At 36.1% G+C, this 26,773-nt stretch overlaps 1 protein-coding gene across 3 annotated transcripts in view; it reads right to left on the bottom strand.

Moving 5' to 3' along the window:
* The window catches only part of SUGCT (succinyl-CoA:glutarate-CoA transferase), a 346,089-nt gene that overhangs the window by 260,529 nt on the left and 58,787 nt on the right, over positions 1-26,773 (bottom strand). For 2 of the 3 annotated variants that reach the window (XM_008633828.2, XM_017734628.1), the window contains exon 8: positions 19,650-19,745. The exons of the other annotated variant lie outside the window; for it this stretch is intronic. In XM_008633828.2, the coding sequence (XP_008632050.1) occupies positions 19,650-19,745 (96 nt within the window). The remainder of the gene's footprint in view (positions 1-19,649; positions 19,746-26,773) is intronic. 3 annotated transcript variants of the gene reach the window in all.

Here is a 26,773-nt window from a genome sequence, read left to right as displayed (position 1 = left end):
TGCATGCGGGGGGGGGGGAGGGGAGGGGGGGGGGGGGGGAGGAGGAGAAGTGTTCTGAAGGTGTGGCATGATTTTTTTTTTTTCTTCTTTTAGTGCCTGCTTTGTGTTTCTCCTAATTCTTATCTCGCAGAAGGTAAACAGTAATGAATATTTTGGGCCAAACCACTACACTAAATTGGTGTTTCTGCCCGGTTACAAACCAAACCCGCTACAGCAGATTTTATTGGCAGAGCAATACTGTTGGTGATAAAGAACTGTATAGATAAGTTGTTAAAAATGCCCACAAAGTAGAAACTAAAAAGGTTAAACTGAGAAGAGTTTGAGGGAATCATATCCCTTATTTTCTGGAAAACTTCCTTTAATAACACCTAGACTAGACTCACACCTGTAAACTACAAACACATATGGCAGCAGTAGCCTGAAAGTTTCTTCCCTCTTCTGACATTTTTGATAAAAGGAATCATGAGGGCTTTTCAATTCTTCATAACAAATTATTTGGACATATGCTTTTTCCTTTTCTCCCTGCAAGTCCTAACATTTCTTTATATAAAGACAACATGGATATAGCCCACATTTGCCCACAAGGCTTAAAAACAAGTGAAATACATGCAGAAGGTAACTAGTTCTACTTTCAGATTTATATCCAAGGGTTCTGAATAAAATTCATATTTGTATATAAACCATGCATCCTGCTCCCACCAAGATTATCCATGAAAATAACTATCAACTTCAAAAATAATAGAAATAGCTACAAAAAATCACACTATGGAGCATTTAAAAATTTGTTTGAAAGAGAAAAAAAAGGCAACCTGGCACTGCCCATATATATGAAAAGGAATGACTGTGACTTCCTTCAAACTGGTGTCTCAAGAATTCACAATCAGAATTCAAGGCCTGTTCCTGGGTCACACAGGAGAAATGGGAACATGCAGTAAAAGTTTTCAGATTCATGTATTTATAAGATGAATACAACAGGGAAAAAAAAGGTGTGGTGGAGAACTAATCTGTAGTAGCTTAACCTGCTTACCCCTCCAAGATTGCCTAGAAGAGGTAAGTATGTTTGTAATTCATCTAGCACAAGTATGACTTCACCAAGTGGACATGGCAAACTCTGTTCAATGCTCCTGAGAATTCTCTTCCACAGCAAGTCCTGCTATGTGCAGCAACATAACACACAAAGTATTTCTCATGGCAACATACGGTCACTTAATAATTACCATTTTGAGTTAACATTCTTAAAATACCTCTTAGAATGATTACTGGAAAAATCTGTTTGTTTCGCTGAATTAAAAAAACCTATAAAGAAATACCTATCATTTTATTGTTCCTACATTAACTCACAGTTTACCCTTGAGAAAACAAAAAAGGAAACTAACCTGATTTTCCACTTTAAACTATGTTCTCTGAGCAACTTTAGTGTTAAAATTTCTGCTAAGACTATCACTGCTTCAAATTTTCCCCTGAAGCTATGACTGTTCATGACCACCGTTTGTTAGAGTGATATACTGAACTTTAAACTTTTAAGAAAATGCCACAAACAAATCCAAATAAAACAAGCATGCACCTGCTCCCATACTTAATTTTTCTCTGCATTTGGTGAGGTTGTTGAGTCCTGTTAAATAATAGCTTGAATCGCATCCTGGTTTAAAAAAAAAATCCACAAATAGTTCCTTAAAAATCTCTGGCCTTTTCTTTCAAAAGTTTTATAACTAAACAGGGTTCAGCTCCCACAATAACTCTACAGATTGTTTCCACCCACACAAAAAAAAAAGCAGCCTACTTACTGCACAATTTATACTCAAAATGCATAACAGTATTTTCTAACTGAAAACAAAATCAATTGTGTGAAGTGTAGAGTTCATACTAACCTAGAGAAAATAAAATCCAATATATCTTGTTCAAACAGTAAGTGAAATCAGGAAAGCTCACAAGAAGCAGGAGGGGAAGTTCAACCCTCAACTGAACTGCTACAAACGGCAAAAGTAAATTTAGGGCCTTGAGGGGGTGAGAGCAGAGAAGGATGTGAAGGCTGAAATCCTGCAGCAATTTTACAACTGCTTTTTACAAATCATTCATTTCCAGATGACAAAAAACAACTTTCCAGACAAGGCAAGAACACCTGAAGAGGAATAAAAAGACACCTTCCCTACAAATTCGTTATCTTCTCATTTTTAATTGCCCTCATTACTGAAATTCAGAGAAGCAGTAAGAACATGTAAAGGAGACAATAAAGCATTTTAAATCCCTTCCTACTAGCCTATCCATGATCAGAGAGAAAATCACCTTATTTGGAATATATTTTTCTTTATTCTGAAATATATTCATTAATACATGAGTTCCAGAATCCACACTATTTCTGCTCACCCCCATGCCCACACAAACAGAGCCCCAAGCAAATAAATACTTTTCCTGTTTATGTAAAAAAATTATGCAGGATTTCCTGAGAACATGATTTTCAAATTAGGGACAAACCAAACTGAAGAGTCTGTGTTTCCTTTACCACAGGAAATGTAGTGGATTTGGTTTTAAACTCAATTTATACATCAATTAAAAAGCTGGAAATTCTTATCTGTGACTGAGTTGTGGCAACTTTTGAAAGTTGAGGAAAACAATGCTCTAACAAGTATTTAGCTGTTGAAAATATCTTTTAGAAACATTAAATTTAATAACTCTCCAGTGCATGTCTGGGATTTCTTTGTAATCTTCTTGAGCAATGTGTAATATTTTGGCAAAGTCCCAGACCCTCTCAGTTAGTAGTAGTAGAGAAAAGGAAAGGTTATTAAGTGAATTTGTTGTCTCTCTTTTTTATAAGTTTTAGAAACTTTAAATATAAAAGAAATCTTGCTTTACATTAACTTCATCCTGTTGCTGCATTCCAAAAATTTTGTGCAGATTTGCATGTGCTCCATATGTATCTTTCCAAATCTGCCCTACCTGGCCTAAGCAATTACTGTGCATGTGCTGACCAGCTGTGAAGAAAGAGAGAGGGGGAAGGGGAAAGGGGAAACAACTGAGCTGCGGACTTGGAAAGCCAAGAGCTGAATTTCCTGGCTTACCCTGTGGCCCAGTTAATGTCTTCAGTCAGGTGACCAAAAGAGGCAAGTAAATTACACAGGACCAGGCGCTGGATGTCAAACAATAGATTATAGCCACACAATATTCCTTTTCTAATCACTGTAGCCTCAATGTGCTTGAGTTACGTCCTAGCTTGGCAAATTTTTATGGTTGCTTCTCCATACACTTGATTTCCAAGGGAACTGAGCATGATGCTGCAGTCCATGTAATCCTTCTCATTCTAGGAACTTGGTATTCTTAATTTTATTGACAGATTAATCTGAAAGGGCAATACTGGCCTTATAATGTTTCCCTTACTAATTATATGTGATTTAATGTGATACAGCTCAATGCAGTATGATATCAATTGATTAAATCCCAGTTATATGTAGATACATGAACAACGACCAAGAACTTGATTTCTTGTAAAGTAAATTTTTTACATAGTGAGAAGAGTCTTTTACAATCATTCCACTAGTTTTTAATGCTTAACCTGCATTTGCAGCAAGATATGTTCTGTAAGTGAATATCAAATATTGGACTCGTGGATGTTACAAAATTAAAGAAAAAATATCTAGCTTGTCTGAGTTTATTCATAGTTTTTAGTACTCATATTAAAAGAAAACAGAGAACTAGAATGATGAAAAATAAATTCTTAACATTTACAACTCAAATTATCACAGCCCTTTTTCTCTAATACATTTTCCCAATTTTATTTTCTATTGCTGGCTGATATTCATAACGTATGGACCCAGAAATATATTGAAAATAATGGCTATGATACAAATTGCTGCCAAGCAGGAAAGCCTAGTCCAAATGGCATGCAGATATCCTTGTCTCTCATCCTTCTTCTGGTTACTTGCTTGAAGAGCATAGCTCTTACCTAGTATATTAAAAGTCCTATCATAGGGATGGGCAGTGATTTAATTTCTGATTTGATGCTTCCCAGCTATAGCAGATACTTAGCTCATCAGATCAAAAAAGCAGCTGTCTGCAATATGGGTTCAGCTATTCCCCTATTCTGTTATACTTCAAATGTTTTTAAAAATGCTGTGCTAATCCCTCAACAGTAAAAAAGCAGCACTATATTAATTCACATGTGGTAAACACAGCCTCTTCCCTGCCTGAGCTGAAACTGCCATCACACCATTACTCAATCACCAACTGCTGCCAGTTCCACTGCAGCCACTTTCACAATGGTTCCAGAGGCATTCAGTCTGTGGCATTTCTAATTCTCATTACAACTCTTTTACATATATGATTTCAGACATTCTTGGAGTGTGACATCAGAACAACTACAATGGATTTGAACAGCATTTTAAATTTACTAGGTTTGTCTCTTAGCAGCCTTTCAGATGTTAAAGGTCTGCTTATCCAGTAGAAAACATGGGTGCTGAGCTTGGAAGCAATGTTATCAATGTTTTGGGGTAGGGATGTCAAGGGGAGTGTCTCTTGATGGAATTACAGCAGATGGTAGAGTGAATGATTACATTATGCCAAGCCACATATTCAGAATCACTCAGATCTCCCAAAAATCATAAAGCTGGCTTAAAACCCATGAGATGGTCTAAACCAAAAACTATCAGCATTTTTTGCTTTCAGTATTTCTGGAGCTTCAGGGAGAAGCTGCCTTTCTGTCCAAGTCCTGATGAGTTGATACATTACTGATGAGTCTGGTGAGTCTGATACACATTACCAAAAAATACCATTTACATCTGGACATTAAAGTCTCGCTACCTCAAGAACAGGGTCTTGATTTCCTCAAGGAACTGAAATCAAAGATGCAAAAACCAAATAACTGAGTAAGCTTTTATTGAAATGGAGGACAGACAAGTCTAGCATGCTGCCAAGTCAGCTTGGGTAATTATGGGAAGGAGTCAGCTGCCTTCCTTCTTTTTCCACCAAAGCAGTTTTTGGAACTCATAATACAGGGGGTTTTAAAAAAGGGAGGGGTGGAATCAAAAGACTTGTAGATGAATATAGAAGACATAATTTCTTTACAAATTTCATTATTATTATTATTATGCCACTCATAATTGTCAGGGCCTGGTACACTAATTTAATGCCAGACAAGGAGAAAATCAGCACATCTGTCAATATTTAAATATTTGGAACCTCATTTTCACAAAGTTTTATTTCATAGTAAACTTGCTGTCTATCTAGTGTTTCTTTACATAAATTCTTCACATAATGGATTGGGATTTTACATAAAACCTGGAATTGGCACATTCATCAAGAGGATATTGTTTTAACTTCTGTTTCCAAGTGAAATTCATAAACCATAACACAGAAATTAATCAACAGGTCTTACATGTCCTTGAAGCCATACTAAACTTGCACTTTTAAAGGATTCAGTTGGATTTGGGTGACAAAGTCTGGGTGTCTAACATGCTGGGCACAGTAATCAATTTGGGTGTCTAAGTTTGGGTGTCTAACATACTCAGCACAGTAATCAATGCCATCTGAAACTAACTCATGATCCTCTTGAATCCTATGAACATTCACAATCTCCAAGAGCAACCCATCTGCCTCCTGTTTACAGTATGTAACATGTAACTATTTTAGGTGCTTGGTATTTGCATTAAAAGAATGCCTACTGACTTTTCTGCACTACACAATCTATACTCAGTGAATTCATTAGAAAAGGTACAGTAGCACACCAACATGGCAACATACAATGAAACTTGAGCTAGATTATGAAAAAGCTGTGTTGACAGCATTCTTCTGAAAACAGTGTTTCCAAGTGTCACTATCTGCTAGGATTTTTTCTAGAATCCTTGCAGTAGAGTCTGAGGAAGCTACACATTAGCATCTTGGGGACAGAAGTGAGATACTAGAGATTAGAAACATGCAAACACAGTGATTGATTTTAAAAAAATAATAAAATCAAGCAAATTATATGTCAGCACTTCCTTTCCAGAAGGACACACATACATTCCCCACCAAACAACCAGAGGAAGGCTAACAGCCAATATTGTCTTCCAAAGTTCAAATACATTGATTTAGGTGTCTGTCTCTGCACACCAGACTACAGGGAAGGGCAGTATAATTTAAGTAAGACCACAGGAGAAAACAAGTTATCAACTGGCTGGATATCACCCAAATGGGTTATGAACTATTTGTCAATGTGAAAAAATACTATCAACTATTCACAGATCATTTCAATATTCTCATTAAAAACGCAGATATTGAGAGAGGAAAGGACATACATCAAAGTTGAAGATCAAGAAAACTAGAAGGAATCGCAAGTACTGGGCAGACTAAATAGAACTGAAAATGTTTGCGGCTAACTGGGAGATGAAATCTGAAAGCAGAGCGTAAAATTCAACAATGAAAAACAGCTGGGAGGTTCTACAATTAGGCATGAGTAATTCACTGACATGAATAATTTGCATGCAAGAGAAAAGGATCCAGAATTTACATTTCACAAACAGAATATGAATTAAACAAAGACTCCTTTGCAACAGCAAGGTAGTATTAAAGTGGCATTTTAGATCATCAGCAGAACCCAGAAGATTCACAAAATATTCTTTCTGTTGTACTTCAAGCTGATAAAACTGGAACTGGAGTAATGTAATGCATTCAGTTCTGGATGTCACAAAAATAATGTGTTCCAAAGGGAAAGTAAAGAGAATAACAGTAAGTTCTAGAAAGTGCGATCTCAGGGGAAAGACTAAGCAAGCTGAGAACGTTTAGCCTAGAGAAGTCTGAGACATACAAGCCCATAAGATCATAAAAGACTACTGAAAAGAGGATGGAATCTGTCTTCTCTATTAGAGAGCTTTTCTTAATGTCTGATCTGAATATTCCTAACATATTGCCTTGTGTGCCACTGAGATAATGAATAGCGAAGCACTAGAATGAACTGCCTGAGCGGTTGTGGAGTCCCAGAACAAGTCAGGCAAATATCTGTGTAAAGCAATATTGTTAAAGATGATCTTACATAGAGAAGGGATAGCCCCATCCAGGACTGTTTATGATTGTTCCCTGCTTGCAGAATTGAAACTAGCTCCTGTACATTGCACTGTTCAATGCCATGCAGTCACAGCCTGCAAGACACAAATAATCAACATCTTATGAACAGCCTACTATTTAAATAGAGACCAAACAGGAGAAAAGTAGAAGGAATAGGTCAACTCTTTTAAAGATGAAGCAGGGGCATGCAAAAGTGCCCTACTCAAATCCCAAAAACAGTAATTAAATCTCAAAATATTGATAGAAATGTGATAAAAAACACAGCAGCACAATTCTGGAAGTAACTACCACTCTGTTACTTGCTGCAATCTGGAACTGGTGAATTCAAGAAACTGCTCTACCTTGTATTAAAAATGGACTGGGAGCACTCACCTAAAAATCAGTGTCACATTCAATGAGGTTGCAACTAACACCCCAACCAGAAATAACACAGCTATTCTGCAAGCAAACATAGAACTACATTTCTTTGTTTCAGTCCAATGTCTCGACTACAAATCATTTATTTTATCTTTTTTAATCTGAAAAAGGCTTATACAACTCAAGTTTGAAGAAGCTTGCACAAGATGTACAGGAAACCACTGGCATTCTCAGTTGCTTTCAGCACCTGGTACTTGAAAAAAGAAATTATTTAACTGTTTTCTCATCATCATTATTACTCAAAACTGTTAAATGGCAGGAAATAAATTACTTAAGAATCTCCAAGGAGTTGGAAAAGGTAACAGTGAAAAGATAGCATAATTATGCGGGAGTGCTAAGAGGTTTCACTAATAACATTCTCTTAAATGAGCTACCTGATCAGACTCTTAATACAAATATACATACTATTCCTGCCCATGGTCCTCCTCATCATTCATGGATTAAATACATCACTAAACACTGCAGGTATTAAATAAATCTCATATTGTTTCCTAATTTCAGCAGTCATGTGATGGTCATTTACATTTCCGATTTATGTCCCAACTTTGACGAAGTGCTGAATGTCAACTGGGTATGTAAAAATGGGTAACATCGTGAAAAAAAAGTGATATCATAGAATTACTTCAAGACATTCAGTCCTATATTTAAAATCCTTAAATAAAATACTGTAAGCTTGTACACAAAAGAGGAAAAAATTATTCTTGGTTTTGTGGAAGCACTAAAATAAGACTCAGGGTCCATTGTTCTAAGCCTCAAGCCAAATTAAAATTCAGTCTCTGCCCCAATGAGCTAAGTTAATAACTTGAGTATACTACAAAAGCCTTTGTTGCATTGTTACAACTATTATTCATGGTCAAAACTCACTAGACACTACCATAACCACATATGCCAAAGATAAATTTGACAAGGTTAAAAACTTGTCTCTGATTAGAAGAGACATGATCATACAGACTAACATCGGTATTTGTAGTATTTTATATTCCTTGTCTTTATGTTAGGATTTAACTGTTACATAGATTCAGCTACTGTTTCTCTACTTGAAGTCACATCAACTTCCTATTTGTTTATTATTATGGCCATTCCACATGAAGCACAACTAATATTAACTGACAGCAAATTAAAGGATAACCTTTTATCTGCTTTTTATTTTATCTAGAAAAGAATGGCCTTTCCACTAAGATAATTTAACTTCCACTCTTTACCCTGGTAGCTTTCAAAAGCATAAAATATAGAAAATATAAATTACAAAATATGAAACACAAGTTGGATCTTCCATATTGTTGCAACTTTTTGAAATCTCTAGCTTCGTCTACCTAGAAACACCCATGAGCAGACAGATGACTAATGATGTAAAACTAACATGACAAAAATTAAAAAGTTCATCAAACCACACAGAGACATCCTCATTCAAAATCTGAGTACCTTCAACTTGCTATAGCTGACATAAACCAAGATCATAGACAATTGCTTTGGTTTCTGCTACCTCAGACTTAGAGGTCACTCCAGCATTGACCTCACTTCTGCAGGCTTCCCTGGATTTGGAGTCATCCATGTAACGGATGACTAACAACTATTGTGCAAAATGAGCCATAGTGAAACAAAACAAAAATCATGGAACACAGACAAAGGAAGAACAAGAACCTTTTAACAATAAATCAAAAGAAAGCTGCAGCTGGTAAGTAAACAGCAAAGTTTAGGCATAGAACTATATGCTGTTCTTCTACCCTGGCAACAGAATACCTGAGATGAAGGAGACACAGCAATGTGTCGCTGTTAAAAAGCTAAAGCAAGTTATTCTCAGGTGCCTTAAATGCATGTGAAAGCTCTTCATGTTACTCAGAAACATGAAGAATCCACTTAAGACACCGGCTAGATCTGGACAAACCACTTGAAGTGGAAATCATACCAGAGATAAAATCAAAAAGATAAAAGAAGTTTAAAAAATATAACCTCGGGGGAAACATGAATGAACTGACTTCATGTAATCCAGGAAAAAGAGCATTGTAGATGAGCTATACATGTATTTATTTACATATGTAAAAACTTGCTAGATGCAACATGGTGATCAACTGCTATAACATATCACTAACTATATAACCAAAAACCTATCCCTAAATCCAGGTTCGATCTTCCTTATCGAAAATAGAATTATTTATTTTAGTCTTCTCAGAGGGCATGGAAAACTACATAAAGACTGTAGCAAGTATTGCAAAACTTCTGGTGAATAGAAATTGGAAAAAACATCTGTCAAAACTATCCTAGATATAAGTGAACAAAGGTGAAGGTGTAGACTGGATAAAACTGGTTGAGGTTCCCTTGGGGATACAGATGTAGATCAATTTCTCTAGCTTAATTTGTATTAGAAGAGCAGATTCCAACAGCGAGTATTGCGTGTTTTAGGTGATGGTCAGGAAGTATGATTTTGTCAAAACAGAGAACTACTTTTAAAAAATTTTTCTCACACCTTGACCCTTATCCCTCTCAATACAAATGAATTAGTACTTATTAAAAAGTAAGGAAAACAAAAGAATTTTGGTAATAATAGTGGTTTAATAATAGACAAAGCCTTAGATTACAATTTTTAAACTTTTTTGCCATCAAATTTTATTTGTGAAAGCATTAGTAAAAAAGACCTGGTTTAGTATCATGCAACATTATATCTGAATGTAGCAAAGGGCATGAGAAACATTAAAAAGCACTGCATAGGTAAAGCTTATGTTCATAAGTAGATTTAGCGTTTAAATCTTCAATACTTTAGAAAGACAACAGGAGTGATACTTCGTAAGTCATTTTTGAAAATGGAACAAAAGCCCTCTCACTACCCTTCCCATTAAATTCTCAGGAGTGTACTGGAGTATCACAGTTTTGATTCCAGTGGAGCTCAACTTATTGTAGCAGTAAGGCAATATTTTTTGAGAAAACAATATAGCCCATGCCAAATTTATTAACAGACATCAGTGCTTGGAAACTAGCTTAATGACCAGGTTTGATGACATGAAGGGGTCATCCTGCAAAGCAGCAATCAGTTTGTGCATCAAATCTTTATGAAGCAGTGCTTAATATCAAATATATCTAGAGATACCAAACAAGCTTCACAAACTCCACTCACGGATTGACCCACTCTGTGAACATCCTCACTGCAAACTCTCCCATCAAAGAAATTAAAATAGATGTGATTTATATAGCCACTCCATTCATTAAGCTAGCTCTGGGTAGTCCTGTTCCAGAGTTTCATGGAGATAAAGTACAGACTTCAAACATATGCATTAAATGTGAGCAGAAATGCAGTTCTCATGTTGGGAGAAAGAAGAATAAAGAAGAATGTTGTGATGAGATGTGGGGAACAAGCATTTCTTTAGGCAAGTAAATGCTATGTGAAAGTAAGTGGTTTACACACTTGAGGACAATATGCAAAAGAGTGAAACAGCTTTGAACAGCTTTACGTCTCTGGTGGCAGATGGTTCCCTTTTGGTTGAATGGTGGTAAAGGTTCTTAATCAGGTCTATGAGTACAATGAACCTTCACATTGCTGAAAGAGAAGCATCACTCCATTGAAAGCAAGTTCATAAGCAAGTGTTAATCCCCATGCAATATAGCATTTATCATTTTTCATGCAAGTGCTCATTCCAAGAGGATTATCACTTCCCCATCCTGCCCTCTGGCTGACTACACAGGGCAGAGAAATTCTTTATTCCATATGGAAAGGGAAAGGGAGGTTGGAGGAAGCTGTGATCTCCAGCTTCCAGTTTCACTGTAGCTGCTCCAAGCTGAAAGTGGGAAATAGCACAGGCCAATGCTGCAGCAGTTGCTCTTCAATGAGAGTATGGATATGTCTTCCCAGAAGCTGGCTAGCAGTTACTAGCACATGCCATACTACAAAAGCTGGGTGGAGGGAGGCAGGGGGTGAAACAGCTCTTTGCTAATATCAGTCAGTACAGATTGTATCAGCCCATCCATCTGAATGCTCAGATGCACTTCTGATTTGTCCACATACAGGGTATTTTATTCAAGATAGGTTAAAGTGATTCTAATTTAAGTCCCTCAGATATTTAAGCATAGTTTTATGGCAAAGATATGTCAGTATATAAATCCACTTATGTAAGTTTCTGAAATTTGAGTTCCCTTTCCTAATTAGACACACACTTTTCTAAAGGACTGCTCTTTTAGTTACAAAGAGCTTAGAAAAGATCACATTTGAGATGGAATTTTATTAATCACATTATATTTTTGTTTTCCTTTGGGGCATAATGCCTTGACCTCTATACTCATACCTCTCCTTGCAGAGAGCTACCAGCTACATGCAGCTCACCTGGGTGCTCTTATATAACACATCTACTCATGCAACAGTGAATGCTATTGTAAGCAAAAATAGGCAAAGACAGGAGTTCTAGACTAAGTGGTGCACCAAACCCATCACAGAGACAATTGTAATACTATTTTGTAACATGCCACGCATATATAAAGTCAAAAGCACAGCATATAGAAAAACAGCTAATAATGCTGGTAATTTGTATCCACCATCCTACAAGGCTCTTCAGAAATAAATGCTGCAACAAAAACTAGATTACATGAATGACATCTAGTGGACATACCCTTTCATATCAACTGCTCCCAACCAAAACTGACACAAGCTTCACACAGCAAGAACAAGCCCCTGCTTATGTACATATATATATATGCAGGTTATTATGACAGGAGTCATTTAGCAATCCTGCCACACACAGATTTCTGAGTTCTCTTTCAGACTGTTTAAACATGTTGCAGCTTAAGAGTGGCTGCACAGTATAGTAATACAATGGCTATGAAACATATGTTCAGAAAAGGAAAAGTAAAGTTTATTCTTCTGCCTTGGATACAATAAGCAGATTAGAAGAAAGCAGTGATCCAGCTGCAGTCAATATCTCCTCTACAATCCCACAGATCCTACTTTCATCACTTTCCAACCAGCTACAATTTGAAGAGCCCTCTACTGATCAGGGCTCTGTTAAACTGCTCTTCCTAAGAACTAACTTTGACATGAATATGCAAATCTGTAATATTCAGTAACCTTGTAACTTGTTTGCTGTAAATAATACCAACTAGATCCCTCCCCCCAGGAATGGGCAAATGTGGAGGAAACAATTGACATAGACATAAAAGACAAACATCCACTAAATGACACTGAACATCAGTACACCTGTATTCCTATCCTAGTTTAATTAGTTTTTCTCATGTGTCCACAGACAAGTGACAGATGAATCATCTTAATGTACATTCATTTTAAATAAGTATAAATAAATATGTCAGTACAAACAAATATACAAGTGCATATACAAGAATAGTCTGTGACATTTCCCAGGAGGAGATCAAAAATGAGACCATCTCATTTGTCAACTATCATTCCTTAACAATAATTGTGATTATCCATACCTGTTTTGAAAATTCAAAGTATAAGAGACATTAAAAAATATCTTGCAGGCATTGCTTAAAATGAGAAGTGCAGGAGGATTTCCTTCAGGAAATAAAACTGTGTCAGGTTTTCAATTAAAAATGCATTTTATTTCAATCTGAAAATTCCCTGTGTACAGGTAGAAGCTGTCTGTGTGCATACAAGGTCACTTTCTTTAATGTGCTGTCTCTGACAGGAGAGGATATATATGAATGAATTTGTAACTACATCTTGTATCATATACTGAGAGCATATCTAAAACTGCCCAAGGCAAACCTACCGAACTGGTTTCCAGACAGCTGCTCTGCCAGGAAAGAGGCTTGACAATCCACTGAAGGACAATCCTCACAAAATTATCAGGATAATGTTGTCAGGTTTGAATAACTAGAATTAATTGCTCATAAATGAGCAGCTTTCTACAGAGATTGCCACGGACAATTACTATACTTTTTCAATTACTAAAATGGCAAGGAAAAGCATCTGTACTCCAGCACTTCTTACCAAGCAGAGTGACAATTCTAGTCCTCTATAATCACAACAAAACCAAAACATTTCTGCAGCCAGTGGTTAATCTAATCATACCATAGTAGAAAACTTCTGAAAAAAATCTAGTAAGGAAATCTACAAATATAAACTTGTTCAAAAAGAAAGAAAGGGAAAAAGTCCTGCAAATGATATTCTTGTTTTCTTGTTTTACAGAATCCATTATGACACATGCTTTTCTGGTTTCACTCTTTCTTGTGCCTTGTAAGATAAAGACATAAAGGAAGCAGATAGTTAAAAAACAAACCTATAGGTAAGTAGATCAAGGCTACTAAAGTACTGGGTATTCATCATATGATTAAAGACATTTATCGTGAGGATGACCAAACTGTTCTTTGGAAATATTATCGACATAGTGTGAGAGAACATGCTTTGCTGCTTGAGAACACAAAGTTTCTATTCAGTTGATCTGGGAATACATTTAATTTTCATGTCAAGTGGTATATATGCTTCATTGCCTAGAAGAAAAATATAGGAAAATGGGCCCCCAAGGCAGTCTAAATAGTCCAGGTGAGTGTTATGTAGATAATGTTCACAGAGTAAGAAGGGTCATCTTGCCTTGCCTGAATTTAAAACTTCCCTCTCCCCCCTAAAAAATCTGTATTTTACTTCTTTCCTGTGCATAAGTTCCATGTTCTCCTAGACTGGGCTAACATAGAGCAGAAAGATTTTTTTCCATTTTGAATTTATTTAAGGACAGTCTCATGTACAAAACAAAACTTTGCAAATAATCAAAGTTCTGTTCTTTGTTGCTTTTGGTTCCAAGATTCATTAACTGCAGAAGTATCCAACAAAACCACATAAAGACAGACAAGAAAATTAGTACATATCACCATTTTTGCATGGAATAAGCAGTTTGAAATTTCTAAATGATTGACATTATTCTGCTGTCCTCTCTACTGAAAGAAAAAAAAAAGAGACTGAAATTCTGAGAGATTCTCTAGAGCTGATTTAGAAAAATTGGTGCACATTGTGCCTTCGTGTGAAAAGCATCTCTGACAGATGAATCAGGTCAAAACCTGAATTTCTTTGTTCCTGTGATGAGACACAAGTGGCACGTGTGGAATTTTCTTTGTAAGACTCCTGGACAGTATGAAATTCTATGACCAAAAAGTATGAGATGCAGATGATAAAAATAATGCAGAGATATTTTATCTAAGACTGTACTCATCTTCCTAATACCTCATACCTTTAACTTCCTTGTGAGTTTATACTTTGATTTTCCTAACACATTTCAATTGACTTTGACACTGAGATATTTTCTTCATATGAAGGAAATCATATGCCTAGCACAAACAGAAGTTGATGCTTAAAGCATCTAAGTGATGCTCTAACACAAAAAACCATTAGTGTTGGGTCTGATGAGTTGTTACAATGCATAGTTCAGACAACAGAAAAGGTAATTGGTTAAAATAGTAATTTCTTTTCTGTCTCATGTTTTCAACTTCCATTCAGAATGGCTGTGCCCTTTTCACATTCTGAAAATATAGTGAACTATACTTCAGAAAACCCTGTGAGTCTTAGGAACAAATCTGTAACAAAAATACTATAATATTCATTAGATATCTGCAAGAACATGGTTTCTCAGTTTTCTAAATAGGCTTCAGTCATTATGGCCTGAGAGGAAACAGCCCTATACCTTTTTCTGAAAGTTTGCCTCTGAAAGTACTGTCTAGTTGCCCAGGGTGTCTGATGGCAAGGGTGATAAGCTGCCACAGGAAACATCCTGTAAACATTCCAGTTAGATAGACTTTCTTGGGACAATGAATTCCAAGTGGGCCAATTGAAAGATGAAAATGTGAATGTCCTGATCTCATGCAAGGTACAGGCAAGAGCGCTACATTGCTGAAACCTCTAGAATGAGGAAAGACCTTATCACCCCAAGTGGAAGACAGTAAGAACTTTACTTTTCAGCACAGTTATGTAAACCGGATGCTTTTAAGCCCTGATTTCCTCTGGATAATCATGGAGCAGCTGTTGCTAAACAAGGTGTCTCATTATAGAAACTGTTTTTAAAAAATTGTACTAATTATTTTTGAGATACAGCCCAGAACTCGAGGTTTGTGTTTTAACACTTGAAACCAAACAAATTGGGATTTGATTACATGAACTATCACAGGAGTGACCTATTCAAGCTACATTGCTCTGATTAAACAGCAGATATGCTCAAAGTACGTAATTTCTTATGAAGGTTTCAGGACTCAAAAAACTATTTCTGATTTTGGCTGTGTCCCAGTTTGAGACAAATTTGGAGGAAACCTTCGAAATGAACGTATCCTCTAATAGAAGGCAGATTTCAGCAGCCCCTCCCCCACCAGGTTCAGAAAGAAATTCCTAGGAGGAAAGTGAAAAAAACCTATTTATTTAACAAGCAGAGTGCATGCAGGCACCAAAAAAAAAGAATGAATAATGTCAAATAATAAAACCTCTCACTGTGGAGAAAACCTGAGTCCTTTCTGTGGGTGCGGCTTTGCTCTCTCTGGAGCTGGGCTGCAGCTTGGCGCCCCCTGCCTCCCTGGGCCGTGGTGTAGGGCCTCCTGGTGATGTTCTGGTGTTGCTGAACAGTCCAGAAGAAAAGAAGAAGAAGCCAAACTCCCAGGGAAAAAACTTTCTTGCCTCAGCTAGCAGGCTAACTAAAAAGCAAAGAATTTTAACTCTCCGTCTCTCTCCTGAGAAACAGATCTGAAAACTGGGTAAAAGCACGAAGGTGCTTCCTCAGTTCCGCAGCTGTAAGAACACAGGGGAGTGTATGTGTCCTTGAGCACAAAATCATCCTGAAGAATTCACTTGGCTTCTTCTCTCCCCCTCTCCTGGACCCAGCTTAAAGACACAGGAAGGCACAGGATTCATGTCTGGCATAGAGCAGGTTATAGGGGACACAGCATCATAAAGTCACCCCAGGACAGGCTGATAAGAATCTAGAGTACTTCATCTCTGTAGCACATTGCAAATTTCACCTCTATTAAAAATCCATGGTAAATCTTTACAGTTCGTTTTACAGGAACCCTGGGAGACATTGCATACTCAAAAGACGTTCGAATCCTTTCCTCTGGGTTCTGGTAATGAATGCACAGAACTGAAAACTCAGACATTTCAGATGATCATGTCACAAAGTCAGCACATTGTCAGAAAAGGAGAAAAACCTTAAGAATATGAAAGCCCTTGCATACCAAACTTAACACCTCAGATCGAACCATAAATAGATTTTCAATGATGTTAATTGTTTCAGGAAGGAGAAAACCCATCTTCTCATTAACGCTTAATTTTTATGTTCTAAAATACAAAGAAAAGTAATAAAGGTCAATCTAGAGAACACATTCAGGGACAAATTATGTTGCTAGTTTTTCAGTCAAGAAGCAATAGGGAAATTCAGTGAAATAACAGAGATACAGTCAAAGGTAAATTTGACCTTGTAAATAGAATAGAGCCATTTGCAAAGATATTTTGAACAAATTCATTCAGCTGAAGCTCAGTGAAATAAAAGCTACCATAGCATTCAATACAGAACACTTATTGTAACAATTGTAAGTAAAAAAAAGTACTTTTTATGTACATATTTACAATGCTTTTAACAGGGTTTTTATTGTTTTGGTCAGTGCTCTATTGTGACTCTGATCAGACATCTCTCACACTGAACGATGATGTAAGTTATTTTGATTTTGCCTTTTTAATATCTATATGATGATCTCATGTCTACCCAATCTTCCATGATTTAACATAATCTGACACTTTTTACAGAATTGTATACTCTGTATCACTTCATAATTTATTACCTGTATAAACACTCAAAATACAGGAAAAGAAAAGAAAAGAAAAGAAAAGAAAAGAAAAGAAAAGAAAAGAAAAGAAAAGAAAAGAAAAGAAAAGAAAAGAAAAGACATGTGAAAAAACAACCAATAGTTTGCTACCACCTAATTGTTCTGAAATTTATAGAAATTCAGTTTTCTGAAATGTGTTTTTCATTATTTGAACAAATTGCAGTTCACTTGCATGAAATATCTTGAAACAAAAAAAAAAAATTATAAAAATCAGTGTTGTGACAGTCATTAGCTTAGTAAGCAAAAGGCAGTATATTCAATATTAGAATGAGGAATGAAGTTCAGGTTTCAGAGATCTGTTCTATATTACAAATTACTATATTACAAATGAGCTATGGGAGAAACTATAAAACTAGTACAATAGCAATAGTGAGGGTTAATTCAAGTTTATGAAGAGCTTTTCAATCTAAGTATAGGTTAGTAAAGGAAAAAGAAACTCTAAAACCCAAAATATTCTTACGGTTACAATCAGAATTGCAACCATGCAAGCTGATGCAATGTTAAGCCATAAATACATACACACACAACTCCACCCATAAAAAGTCCAGCCTAATTATTGGTTTATGAACAAGAAAATTGAGATTAAAATCATTTATAATATTGAGGTAATATTTCTAATACCTACCACAGAAACAGCATACAGAAACACAGGAACCATAGTTTTATTAGGATTTTTTTCCAAAAAATAGTTATTTTCATAATGACTAATCTAGAGTAAATAAAAAAACACCCAAAACAATCTCCTAGACCTAAATAGCTGTCTATGAAAAAAGAAACAAAGGATACTCAATGTATGCTTTTCATTTTGACTGTGGAAAAACAAAGGCCAAAAGGACATAAAAGAATGCAAGTTTCAGTTATTCAGCCAAATGCCGTATGGTGAAGATAAAACATTTTGTTTAGTAAGGTTTTTGGGTTTGCTTATACAAACTTCAGATGCTTCAGATCTGTTTTACACTTTCAAAGTACTAAAGTTCAAAAAGGCTTGCACCCAAAGGTCGTATCACAGAAACACAGCAGAAGGTAAATACTTGTGTAATGGATGCTTGGTTACACTGGGGTCATGCAGAGCTGGTTCTAGAAAACACACCCATATTGCTACACCAGTAGCACTGGAGACAAGAATACTGCAGGACTAAACCCATTCTTGCTGAAAGAGCCACAACACCTCCCCATTGGTCTGAGACAATTTGCCATTTGTTGTAGCTAATTTGTAACAAGACAGTTGATGATGCAGTACGAGTATTGGAAAAAGTCTCCTAGATCAAGTAGACTTAGTCCTTACAAAACCAACTCATTTTGGTTTTAGACCTGAGGAGGCCTGGTTGTCACTAGGTAGTGAGAGAGTTCTGCATAATAGTGGAAAATTTTTGCTTCAGATTTTATGGTCACAAGCAGAAAATCTTTCAATTATGATCACCACAATCGTCACCACTGGAAAGACTGTACACTAAATTTCCCTCATTTTCTCTAAAAAAGGAGAGAATAAAGAAACTCAGCAATGTTTAGGTGCAGTTCTCCCAGACAAATTCTGGAAACTGTCTCTTTCAAGACTCAAAGGACTCTGGACATAAATTAAGAAATACAGGCTCTGCCTAGCTAGGTTCAAACATGACTATTTGATAAGAAATGCCAAAAAATATGAAATAAAGAATAGATTTTTTAAAATTTAAATATATGCTCAAGTCTCCATAAAGGCATGACCTCCATCAAAGAACACAAAATGAACAGCTAGAAAAGAACAAATTTTTTGTTTACTAGAAGAGTTTACCACACTGGTCAAAAGTAAGATAAAACTTGAAGTGAGATTTTTTTTCCTGTGCTTGTTTATATGATGAAGGTCATGTTATTTTAAGGAATGTCAACCCTTCATTAGATGTAGCAGAGTATGAATTCTGCTGAGGAAATCTGAGTTCTGGTTAATTCTTTTTGTCGACCTGTTGTCTCACTGAGGAAGTGATTTGTAGCAAAATCAATAGACAATTACAAATATGTAGCACTGTCAGATTATCTTGGCCATTTAGGCTGCTCTTGTAGACCCACAAGACAAAACCACCAAAATTCAGAGGGAAAAGATTGAAATATCTCAGTTTATAACTGGTATGGAATGGAAGTCAGGTAACCTTTAAAAAAAAAGGTTTCTCTGTTGGGTGAAAACTAATCAAGTCATCATGCTAGCTTTAAAGTCATCCAGTTTCAGCAAACACCTTTGATCTATTTCAGTGTTCTGTTACTAATCTACTGCTGACGAAGAAATATGCAAAATGCAGAAATGACAATGAACAACAGAACCTTGTCATACCTAGACACAGACACATTACAGACTACAGGTCATGGGAAAAGTCAGTTCTCAATCTCATAATACATAAAATAATTAATTCTAAGGGAAAAAAACCCTAATGCTTTCTGCTTACCTGATATGGAACAATACTCCCATGAGCAGTGCCCCAGCGTTTTGCTTCAATTTTGCAATTAAGGTAATTAGCTGCTACATGAGTGAGACATGCAACCTGAAAATGGAAAAAAAGTATAGTATTGAGGAAAGCTGAAACTTCACTGACAACTTCTCTGAGATTTCTTTCTATGTGCTTCAGACACATAAGTTCACAAATTTATGTCACAAAAGTATCCTTTAGTTATTATATGTTTTGTATACTTGTTACTATGAGAAAAACTCAAGCTACAGCTATATCACAGAAGTGCTCATTTAAGTACAACTCAATAAACTCAAAAATTAATACATTCCCCATAACACCAGTAATGCTGGACACGTGTAGCATTAAACTCCCCTGAGAGATAAGAGAGAGTCACCCTAAATATTTTGCAGAATGGTTAGCAGCAGAAGTGTCTTGTCTGAAGCCTAGTGGGAAGCATGATGGATTTGTGGGAGAGAACTCACCATTTCCTGAACCTCATTTCCATGCTTAAATCACAAAGACTTTTTCTCAGTTACAAGATTATCTTTTTGTTTTCTCCTATGCTTCTCATTTTACATGTCCAAGCTATGAAAAATATTTCTGAATTCTTCAGCTCCCCACATGTTCTGTAATATTAATTAAGTGGTGGGCCTTGATAAATCACCTGTCATTAAAAGATAAGGAGAGATTTAGCAAGTTATTAGTCAGACAGAACTGGAAAAATATTAACTTTGAGGAAAATACAGCATGCTAACTTAGGAACCAGAATGTAAGAGTCTTAATATATATTTTGTAAGTATGATTATATCTTAGCAAAAAGAACATTTGTGATGCAGTAATGCATGGAAATCAGTGGTTCTGTTATAATCTATGGCAGATTCTTTATTCTTAGTTCTTTGAGATAATACACTGTGTGACAATATCTGAAGACAAGTAACACCAATATAACAAGTGTTATATTACCATGGAAGGTTATCACTACTTCATCAGACACAAGACTTTTCTTTTATTCTGTTAACTAGCTGCACCAGTAAGATGCAAGTGCTTGCCTAAACAGTAGACCATGTGAACATTTTTTTCCAAAAATATTATTTTCTCCATATTTCACCCATTAGATGGAAGAAATTTGCTTTGATGATCAAAGAGTGTATACTATTTTGTACCTACTAATCAGACTAATCTACAACAAAACACGCAATTAATTTAGAGTCCACCATTCATATTCCAATATGTGAATTATATCAGAATTCCCAGGAAACAAAAGTAATTTCATTTTCTTCTTCTTTCTCCATATATTGTGAAAAGACAATGTGAATGTGTCACTGTAACATTTAAAGAAAATATTTAACTGTAAATCATGGATGCAGTGATTTAGTACAGCAGGAAACCTAAGAAAATATACAGCAAATAAGAGTCTAACTAACTGACAAAAATGATATTTGTATATACTAACTACAAATAAAATTCCTTATTCCTGAGTACTGTTGTAAAGCATTTTGTAGCTGGATTTCAGCTCCAGCTTTCTATAGCCCAGTGTCACTTAATTTGGCTAAAATATTGAATCACGTCTGTCCTTTGGTCCCCAGGAAAATCTCAGCAGTTAAGGAAATGGAACTAGGAGTATGTAGAAAGAACTTTTTTTCCCTAGTTTGCAACTTCCCTCAGCAATATAGAATGAAACACACCGTGATTAGAGAGAGAGAGTTAATGAGTTACAAGAGTGTGTCATTTATTAGTAACACATAGCCTTGACCCATCATTCCTGCCATTTTTCAGTTTGGGGTCACACTCACAACCACCCCAAATGGCTCTGCAGTGATGATGAAATATTATTCATTAGATATTCTTCTGTATTTGTATGCAACACTACACAGCTGCCACACTACACACAAATTTCACCGACAGGTGAGATGCATCCATTACAACCAGCTTTTACTTCTAAAGACCATGAATATACATTTAACTTTCCCCATTTTCTGTACAGGAAATGCTATATCAAACTTAACCCTGGGAAGGACACAGTGAATTAAAACCTAGTGAGACAGAAATCCCAAAATATTGATATTGAATGTAATCAAGCCAAGATTTCATTCCATCCATTTGTTTCTACATTTTATGCTATAGAAATAGGGGTTGGAGTTTCATAAGCAAAATTCTTCACAAAAAACTTTTATCCCTAAAAATATATCTTCCTAACACAGTGTAGCAAATTGCTTCAGCTTCCCTGATAAGAAGAATGTAGTATTTTCAGTAATAGAAAAAACCACACATCTAGATTTCTCCAAAGCACTTGTTCACAGTACACTAGGGAAAAAGGGATTAAAACATAATGCTTGCTAGATATTGAAATTTCACCACTAAGGCATCTGCTTCTGACTTGTTTCAGTAGAAAGAGACTGAAAAAGCCAGGGAAGTCAGAGCTTAGTAAAGATGGCAATGTTGGAACTAACAGTTGCGCAGACTGTATCAAGGTCTCAGTTCAACTTGCTACTTAGTATGAAGAATAATTCCATTTCAGTCAATGTACTGATCACTTGCTTGAATGCATATGCCTATGTAACCTACGAAACTGGTTTGCTTATTACTGTTTTTTCAACAAATCATGAAGGTAAAAAGCTTTTGGCTTTCTTTGACTTCCTTCTCTGATTTAGGTACCTTATTCATAGACAAATTAGCCAGACAAAATGAATTACTAGCAGTAACCGTAGTATCATCACCAAACAAATAAACTTATATAGGTTACATCAAAGTAAATACATCAGTGTTTTGTGTTTTGTGTAAAAATACACAGTTGAGTGAACTCTGTGGCCTTTTGCCACATTCATAATAACTCTCTGATGAGTTCAGCAAACTTAGAAGATGATTCTGTTTCTACTGTCCCATGAAACTGTCATAGACTTCCCAGGACTACCACGCTTTTCCCTTTCCTCTCTTCCTGGCTCAGTTCATTCTCTTTAGTTTCTCTGAAGATTTAATCCCCCTAAAAAGGCACTGTGCAAAAAACTTTTTGGCATATACACTTTATGTCATTAATAAAGAACACAAAGAATTTATTTACCTATATCTTACAGCTGTTAAGCAAACTGCTGAACTATTGGCAAAAAAAAGATATCCCAAATGAACATTTTACAGACATTATATCCCTTAGAAAAAAATGTTTGTAACAATGTAAATCGATTTCTCCAAATTCCCCTGTAATTCAAGACACAGGACCTCATTGCTAGAGACACTTCTTGCAGTAGAAATATCTGTAATAAAATAAATCTCTCAAACTGGAGTTTGGGTACATCCATATGACATATTCAGCTAAGTAGTTTTAAATCTATATTTTAAACTGCTTTCCTGAAACCTTATAGACCCATTTCTTTTCTCCTTTAATTAAGAAATAATCCTTAAAAGTAACCTTTGAACTTGTAACATTAAAGCAGATATAATACAATGATACAGACATCTCTGTATTCATTTGCTTGTAGAGACAGATCTATGCACTGTAAATATGTATTATCAAATATCTACAGATAAGCATTTCTTTATTTCACATCATTAAAGGGAACACACATTTCAACATTCCTTTCTAATATTACTGTTGATGGCCAAATCCCATATTTGTGTTACAGACATACTTAGAACAAAAAGAGAGCTGCATTAAGGTCTGAAAAGTTATGCTCAGATTATGACAGAATCAGGCAGATGGGAAACAAGATATTAAAAGCCACAAGGTCAGCAGACAAAGAAAAGAGACAGAATTTCAAAAGATTTTTTTCAAGAGAGCACATCAAACATAATTTATTACAATGAAGTCGCTGAGTCAATCAATCATTCACATGCAATTTCAACAAGTGTATATGAATAACAAAAGAAGACAGGTAACTGGAAAGAGGAGAAAATAACATTTTAATTATATTCTTTTTTTCTTCTCCCTCCAATTTTGTGTCTGCTATCCTGCCACATGTATTAACAATGCTTTGACTCTAAGCCAAGTTAATTTATTTCTGTCTCGTTCTTTGTTTCCTTTTTCTTAAAGCAGGCGTGTAGACTCTTACGAACTTTGAGACTCAAGCAATTTACAATGGCATAGGTAACTTATTTTATGCCATACTACAGAAGTAATAACACAATTATTAATTTACAGCTTTGTAGGAAAAATCATTCTAGAAAATTCCATTGCCTTCTGTTGTGCAGAGGCCAATAATCTTCCACTTACACCTTTTCCATACTTCTGGTGACATGTTAAAAAAATCTTTACATGAGAAAAATGTGAACATAAGATCAAAATCCACATTTAGTGCCCAGCAAAAAAGCTCTCTTAAAATCATGGATCCTATGCTAGTATTTACCTAATGACTGATTTTACTGGTTTATGTTTTCCCTTTTCCATGCTGCAATAAATATTTTGATACTGCAAACATTTAAGTTTGACTAATTTTACTTTTGTAATTATTCCCTGTTGCCCTTATTGAAGCTGCTTCCATGGACATGTGCATGAAGTGACTCAGCTCTTGCTCCTTGAGCCATTTTTGCCTTATCCAAAAAAACCCAAAAATCCACATCAAAACCCAAAACTCCTATCTCTACAAGGAAACCCCCACTCTTCCAGATAATTATGCAATTCCTAAACATTGACCCAACTGTTTCAGGATGTGGCACTGTACCACAGTGAACAATGGTGTTCTATCTGTTTTTTGACAGGGAATTGTGTTTCAAACTCCTGCAAGAATGAACTGGGCAGCAGGAACCACAGTCTTGTGCAGAGGCAAGAGAGCTGCCACAACTCAAGGCAGCCCATCACACAGGGTCCAGCAGGAAACCACAGCATTCCCAGGAGCTCTCAACAAACATCACCTTATTCAGGCTTGTAAGGGCCACCCATCTAGCCCGAAGCCGAGAGATCTGCAGAAGCTAAAAATCAGTTCAACAGTGACATACACCTCTAGGCAGGGCAGACATTCCCACCTACAAATACACAGCAAAGCCACTGCCCACAAAGGAGAAAGATTTTACTACTTCATCAGTGTCCCTACATCAAGGCAGCAGGTCTGGCCTGCAAATTTAACTAAAAAAAGTAAGACTACTATCACATAGGCCAAGGCTTACTATTAAAGACAATTTCAGAAGAATGTCTGTGGTCATGTTATGAACACTGTGCTCCAGCTAAAAAGTGTTTTCTACTCAGTGACACCAGTTTCTTTTAATGCAAACCTCCAGGAAATTATCATGAATTCACCCTTCACAAAAGAAAACTCCTGGCACTGAAGTATCAGTAAATGGCATAATCCTAGCCACAAGTACAATCTTGTTAAGATATAACCAAATCTTTAATGACAAATAACTACAATTTTAAAACAGGTCTCCTATAGTTTTAGTGCCTTCCAACCAGACACAGGCAGGTACCCAAATCCGTGCCAGCAAAGACATGCAGCATGGGGGATTTGCTGATTCGAGTTAGCCACCTGACCAATAGCACACAGCAAATCACAGTCACACAGAAGATGTGCTAGGAGATGTTAATTGAAACAATAAAAAAACACAAACCATGCAATAAGAAAATAAAACGTAATGTATTTGAAAACCTTACCTAGAACATGAATTCTCAGAGGTTAAGATAGATAACAAGAGCAAAACAGACTTTAAGGTACACAGTTGTGTGAATGCTTTTTTTGCCTGAAAATGATGGCTGATAACACCTTTTGCTTTATTAAAAAAAAGTTTAGACTACATAAATAGAGAAACTGAGGCATCTTCAAAAACACAATGCATTTGCATCACAGAGAACTGCTACGTTCAGTGAAATGCAACTGATCTACGAATTATTTTTCATGAGATATTTAGAGCTTATAAAACACCAGAATGAATGCTTCTGTGCTTCCCGCAGCATGGAGATCTGCTCCTGATTAAGATACAATTAGTATTAACAATAGCAAAGATTGATACAACTAACAGATGTAGGACTTGTAATTTCAAAAGTATGTACTATTCAGCACACAGTTTCAAGAGTAAGTACACATTAAATGGATTCCTATCTCTCCTCAGTCCCCAATTAAACTGGCAAACAAACAAACAAAAAATAAACTTCTACACACTCAGATGAATTTTAGGCGGAGGATCAGAAATAAAAATCGTGACCATTGAAGCTATTAGACAGCACTAGCATTAAAGAGGAAAAGGAAACAAACAAAAAAATTCTTTTAAATGAACCCCAGTTGAAGAAAGACACATTCTAAACGGAAGAAAAAATTTCATTTTCTTGATTGCAATAAAATACTAGGTTGTTTTTTTCTGAAAATCACTGAAAAATCTTGTTTCAGCTTCATAATTACACAGGAATATCTCTAAGGAACCTCTTACTTAAAAAAAAAAAAAACTACTAAGGAGAATATTAGCACTAAAAATACAAAGAACTCCAAAGTTAGTCTGTATACCCTGTGCAAAATTCAAAAACTGAAGGCACTGGGTTTCTCAGGAAGAAAATAAATAAATAAATTTAAAAGCCTATCAGTGTGTTTTCCCATAACATGATCCTGGAAACAGATGAATCATTTTAAAAGTAACTTTGAAAACAATCCCTTTTCTTTTCCATGACAAGGATAATTCAGCCAAAACAGTTAAAACTTTGGCAGTGTTCTAACAAATGAAATCATACGTCAATAACAGACATATAAGACAACTTTAGCCATAAACTTCTACAATTATTCCCTTAAGACTTTATTCTCTCTTGTCATGATTTAGCATAGTTTGGGATTTTAGTAAAGAGAGCTTCAGCCACAGAAGTGATTCTCTTGCAAAGAGGTGCTTACAGCTTCCTCTATGACCCAACAGAACCAATCAACTGGTTAGTTTGAATATTGGCAACTTTTTTAAGCCACTTAAGAAGCTTGACACTCCTCTGTGACCCACATTTAAGAACCAACAAGCCCTGGGAAAGCTTTCTCTTGCTTCCGGCTTTTGGACAGGTAACTGGGGACTCGTGGTGCTTCTGCCGCTGGACACCCGGCGCGGCCCACTCAGTGCGGGCTGGGCTGGCTGGAAGGTGGCCGCCCCCAGCGCTGTGTGGGCCTGTTCCACCCGCAGCCCTGGTCCATGCAGGCGGCCCTGCGGGGTGGCTTGGCCAGGCTGGCCGCCCC

Source organism: Corvus brachyrhynchos, unplaced genomic scaffold (assembly GCF_000691975.1).
Source record: "Corvus brachyrhynchos isolate BGI_N302 unplaced genomic scaffold, ASM69197v1 scaffold94, whole genome shotgun sequence".
NCBI lineage: Eukaryota > Metazoa > Chordata > Aves > Passeriformes > Corvidae > Corvus > Corvus brachyrhynchos.
This window is presented reverse-complemented; position numbering and strand designations above follow the sequence as displayed.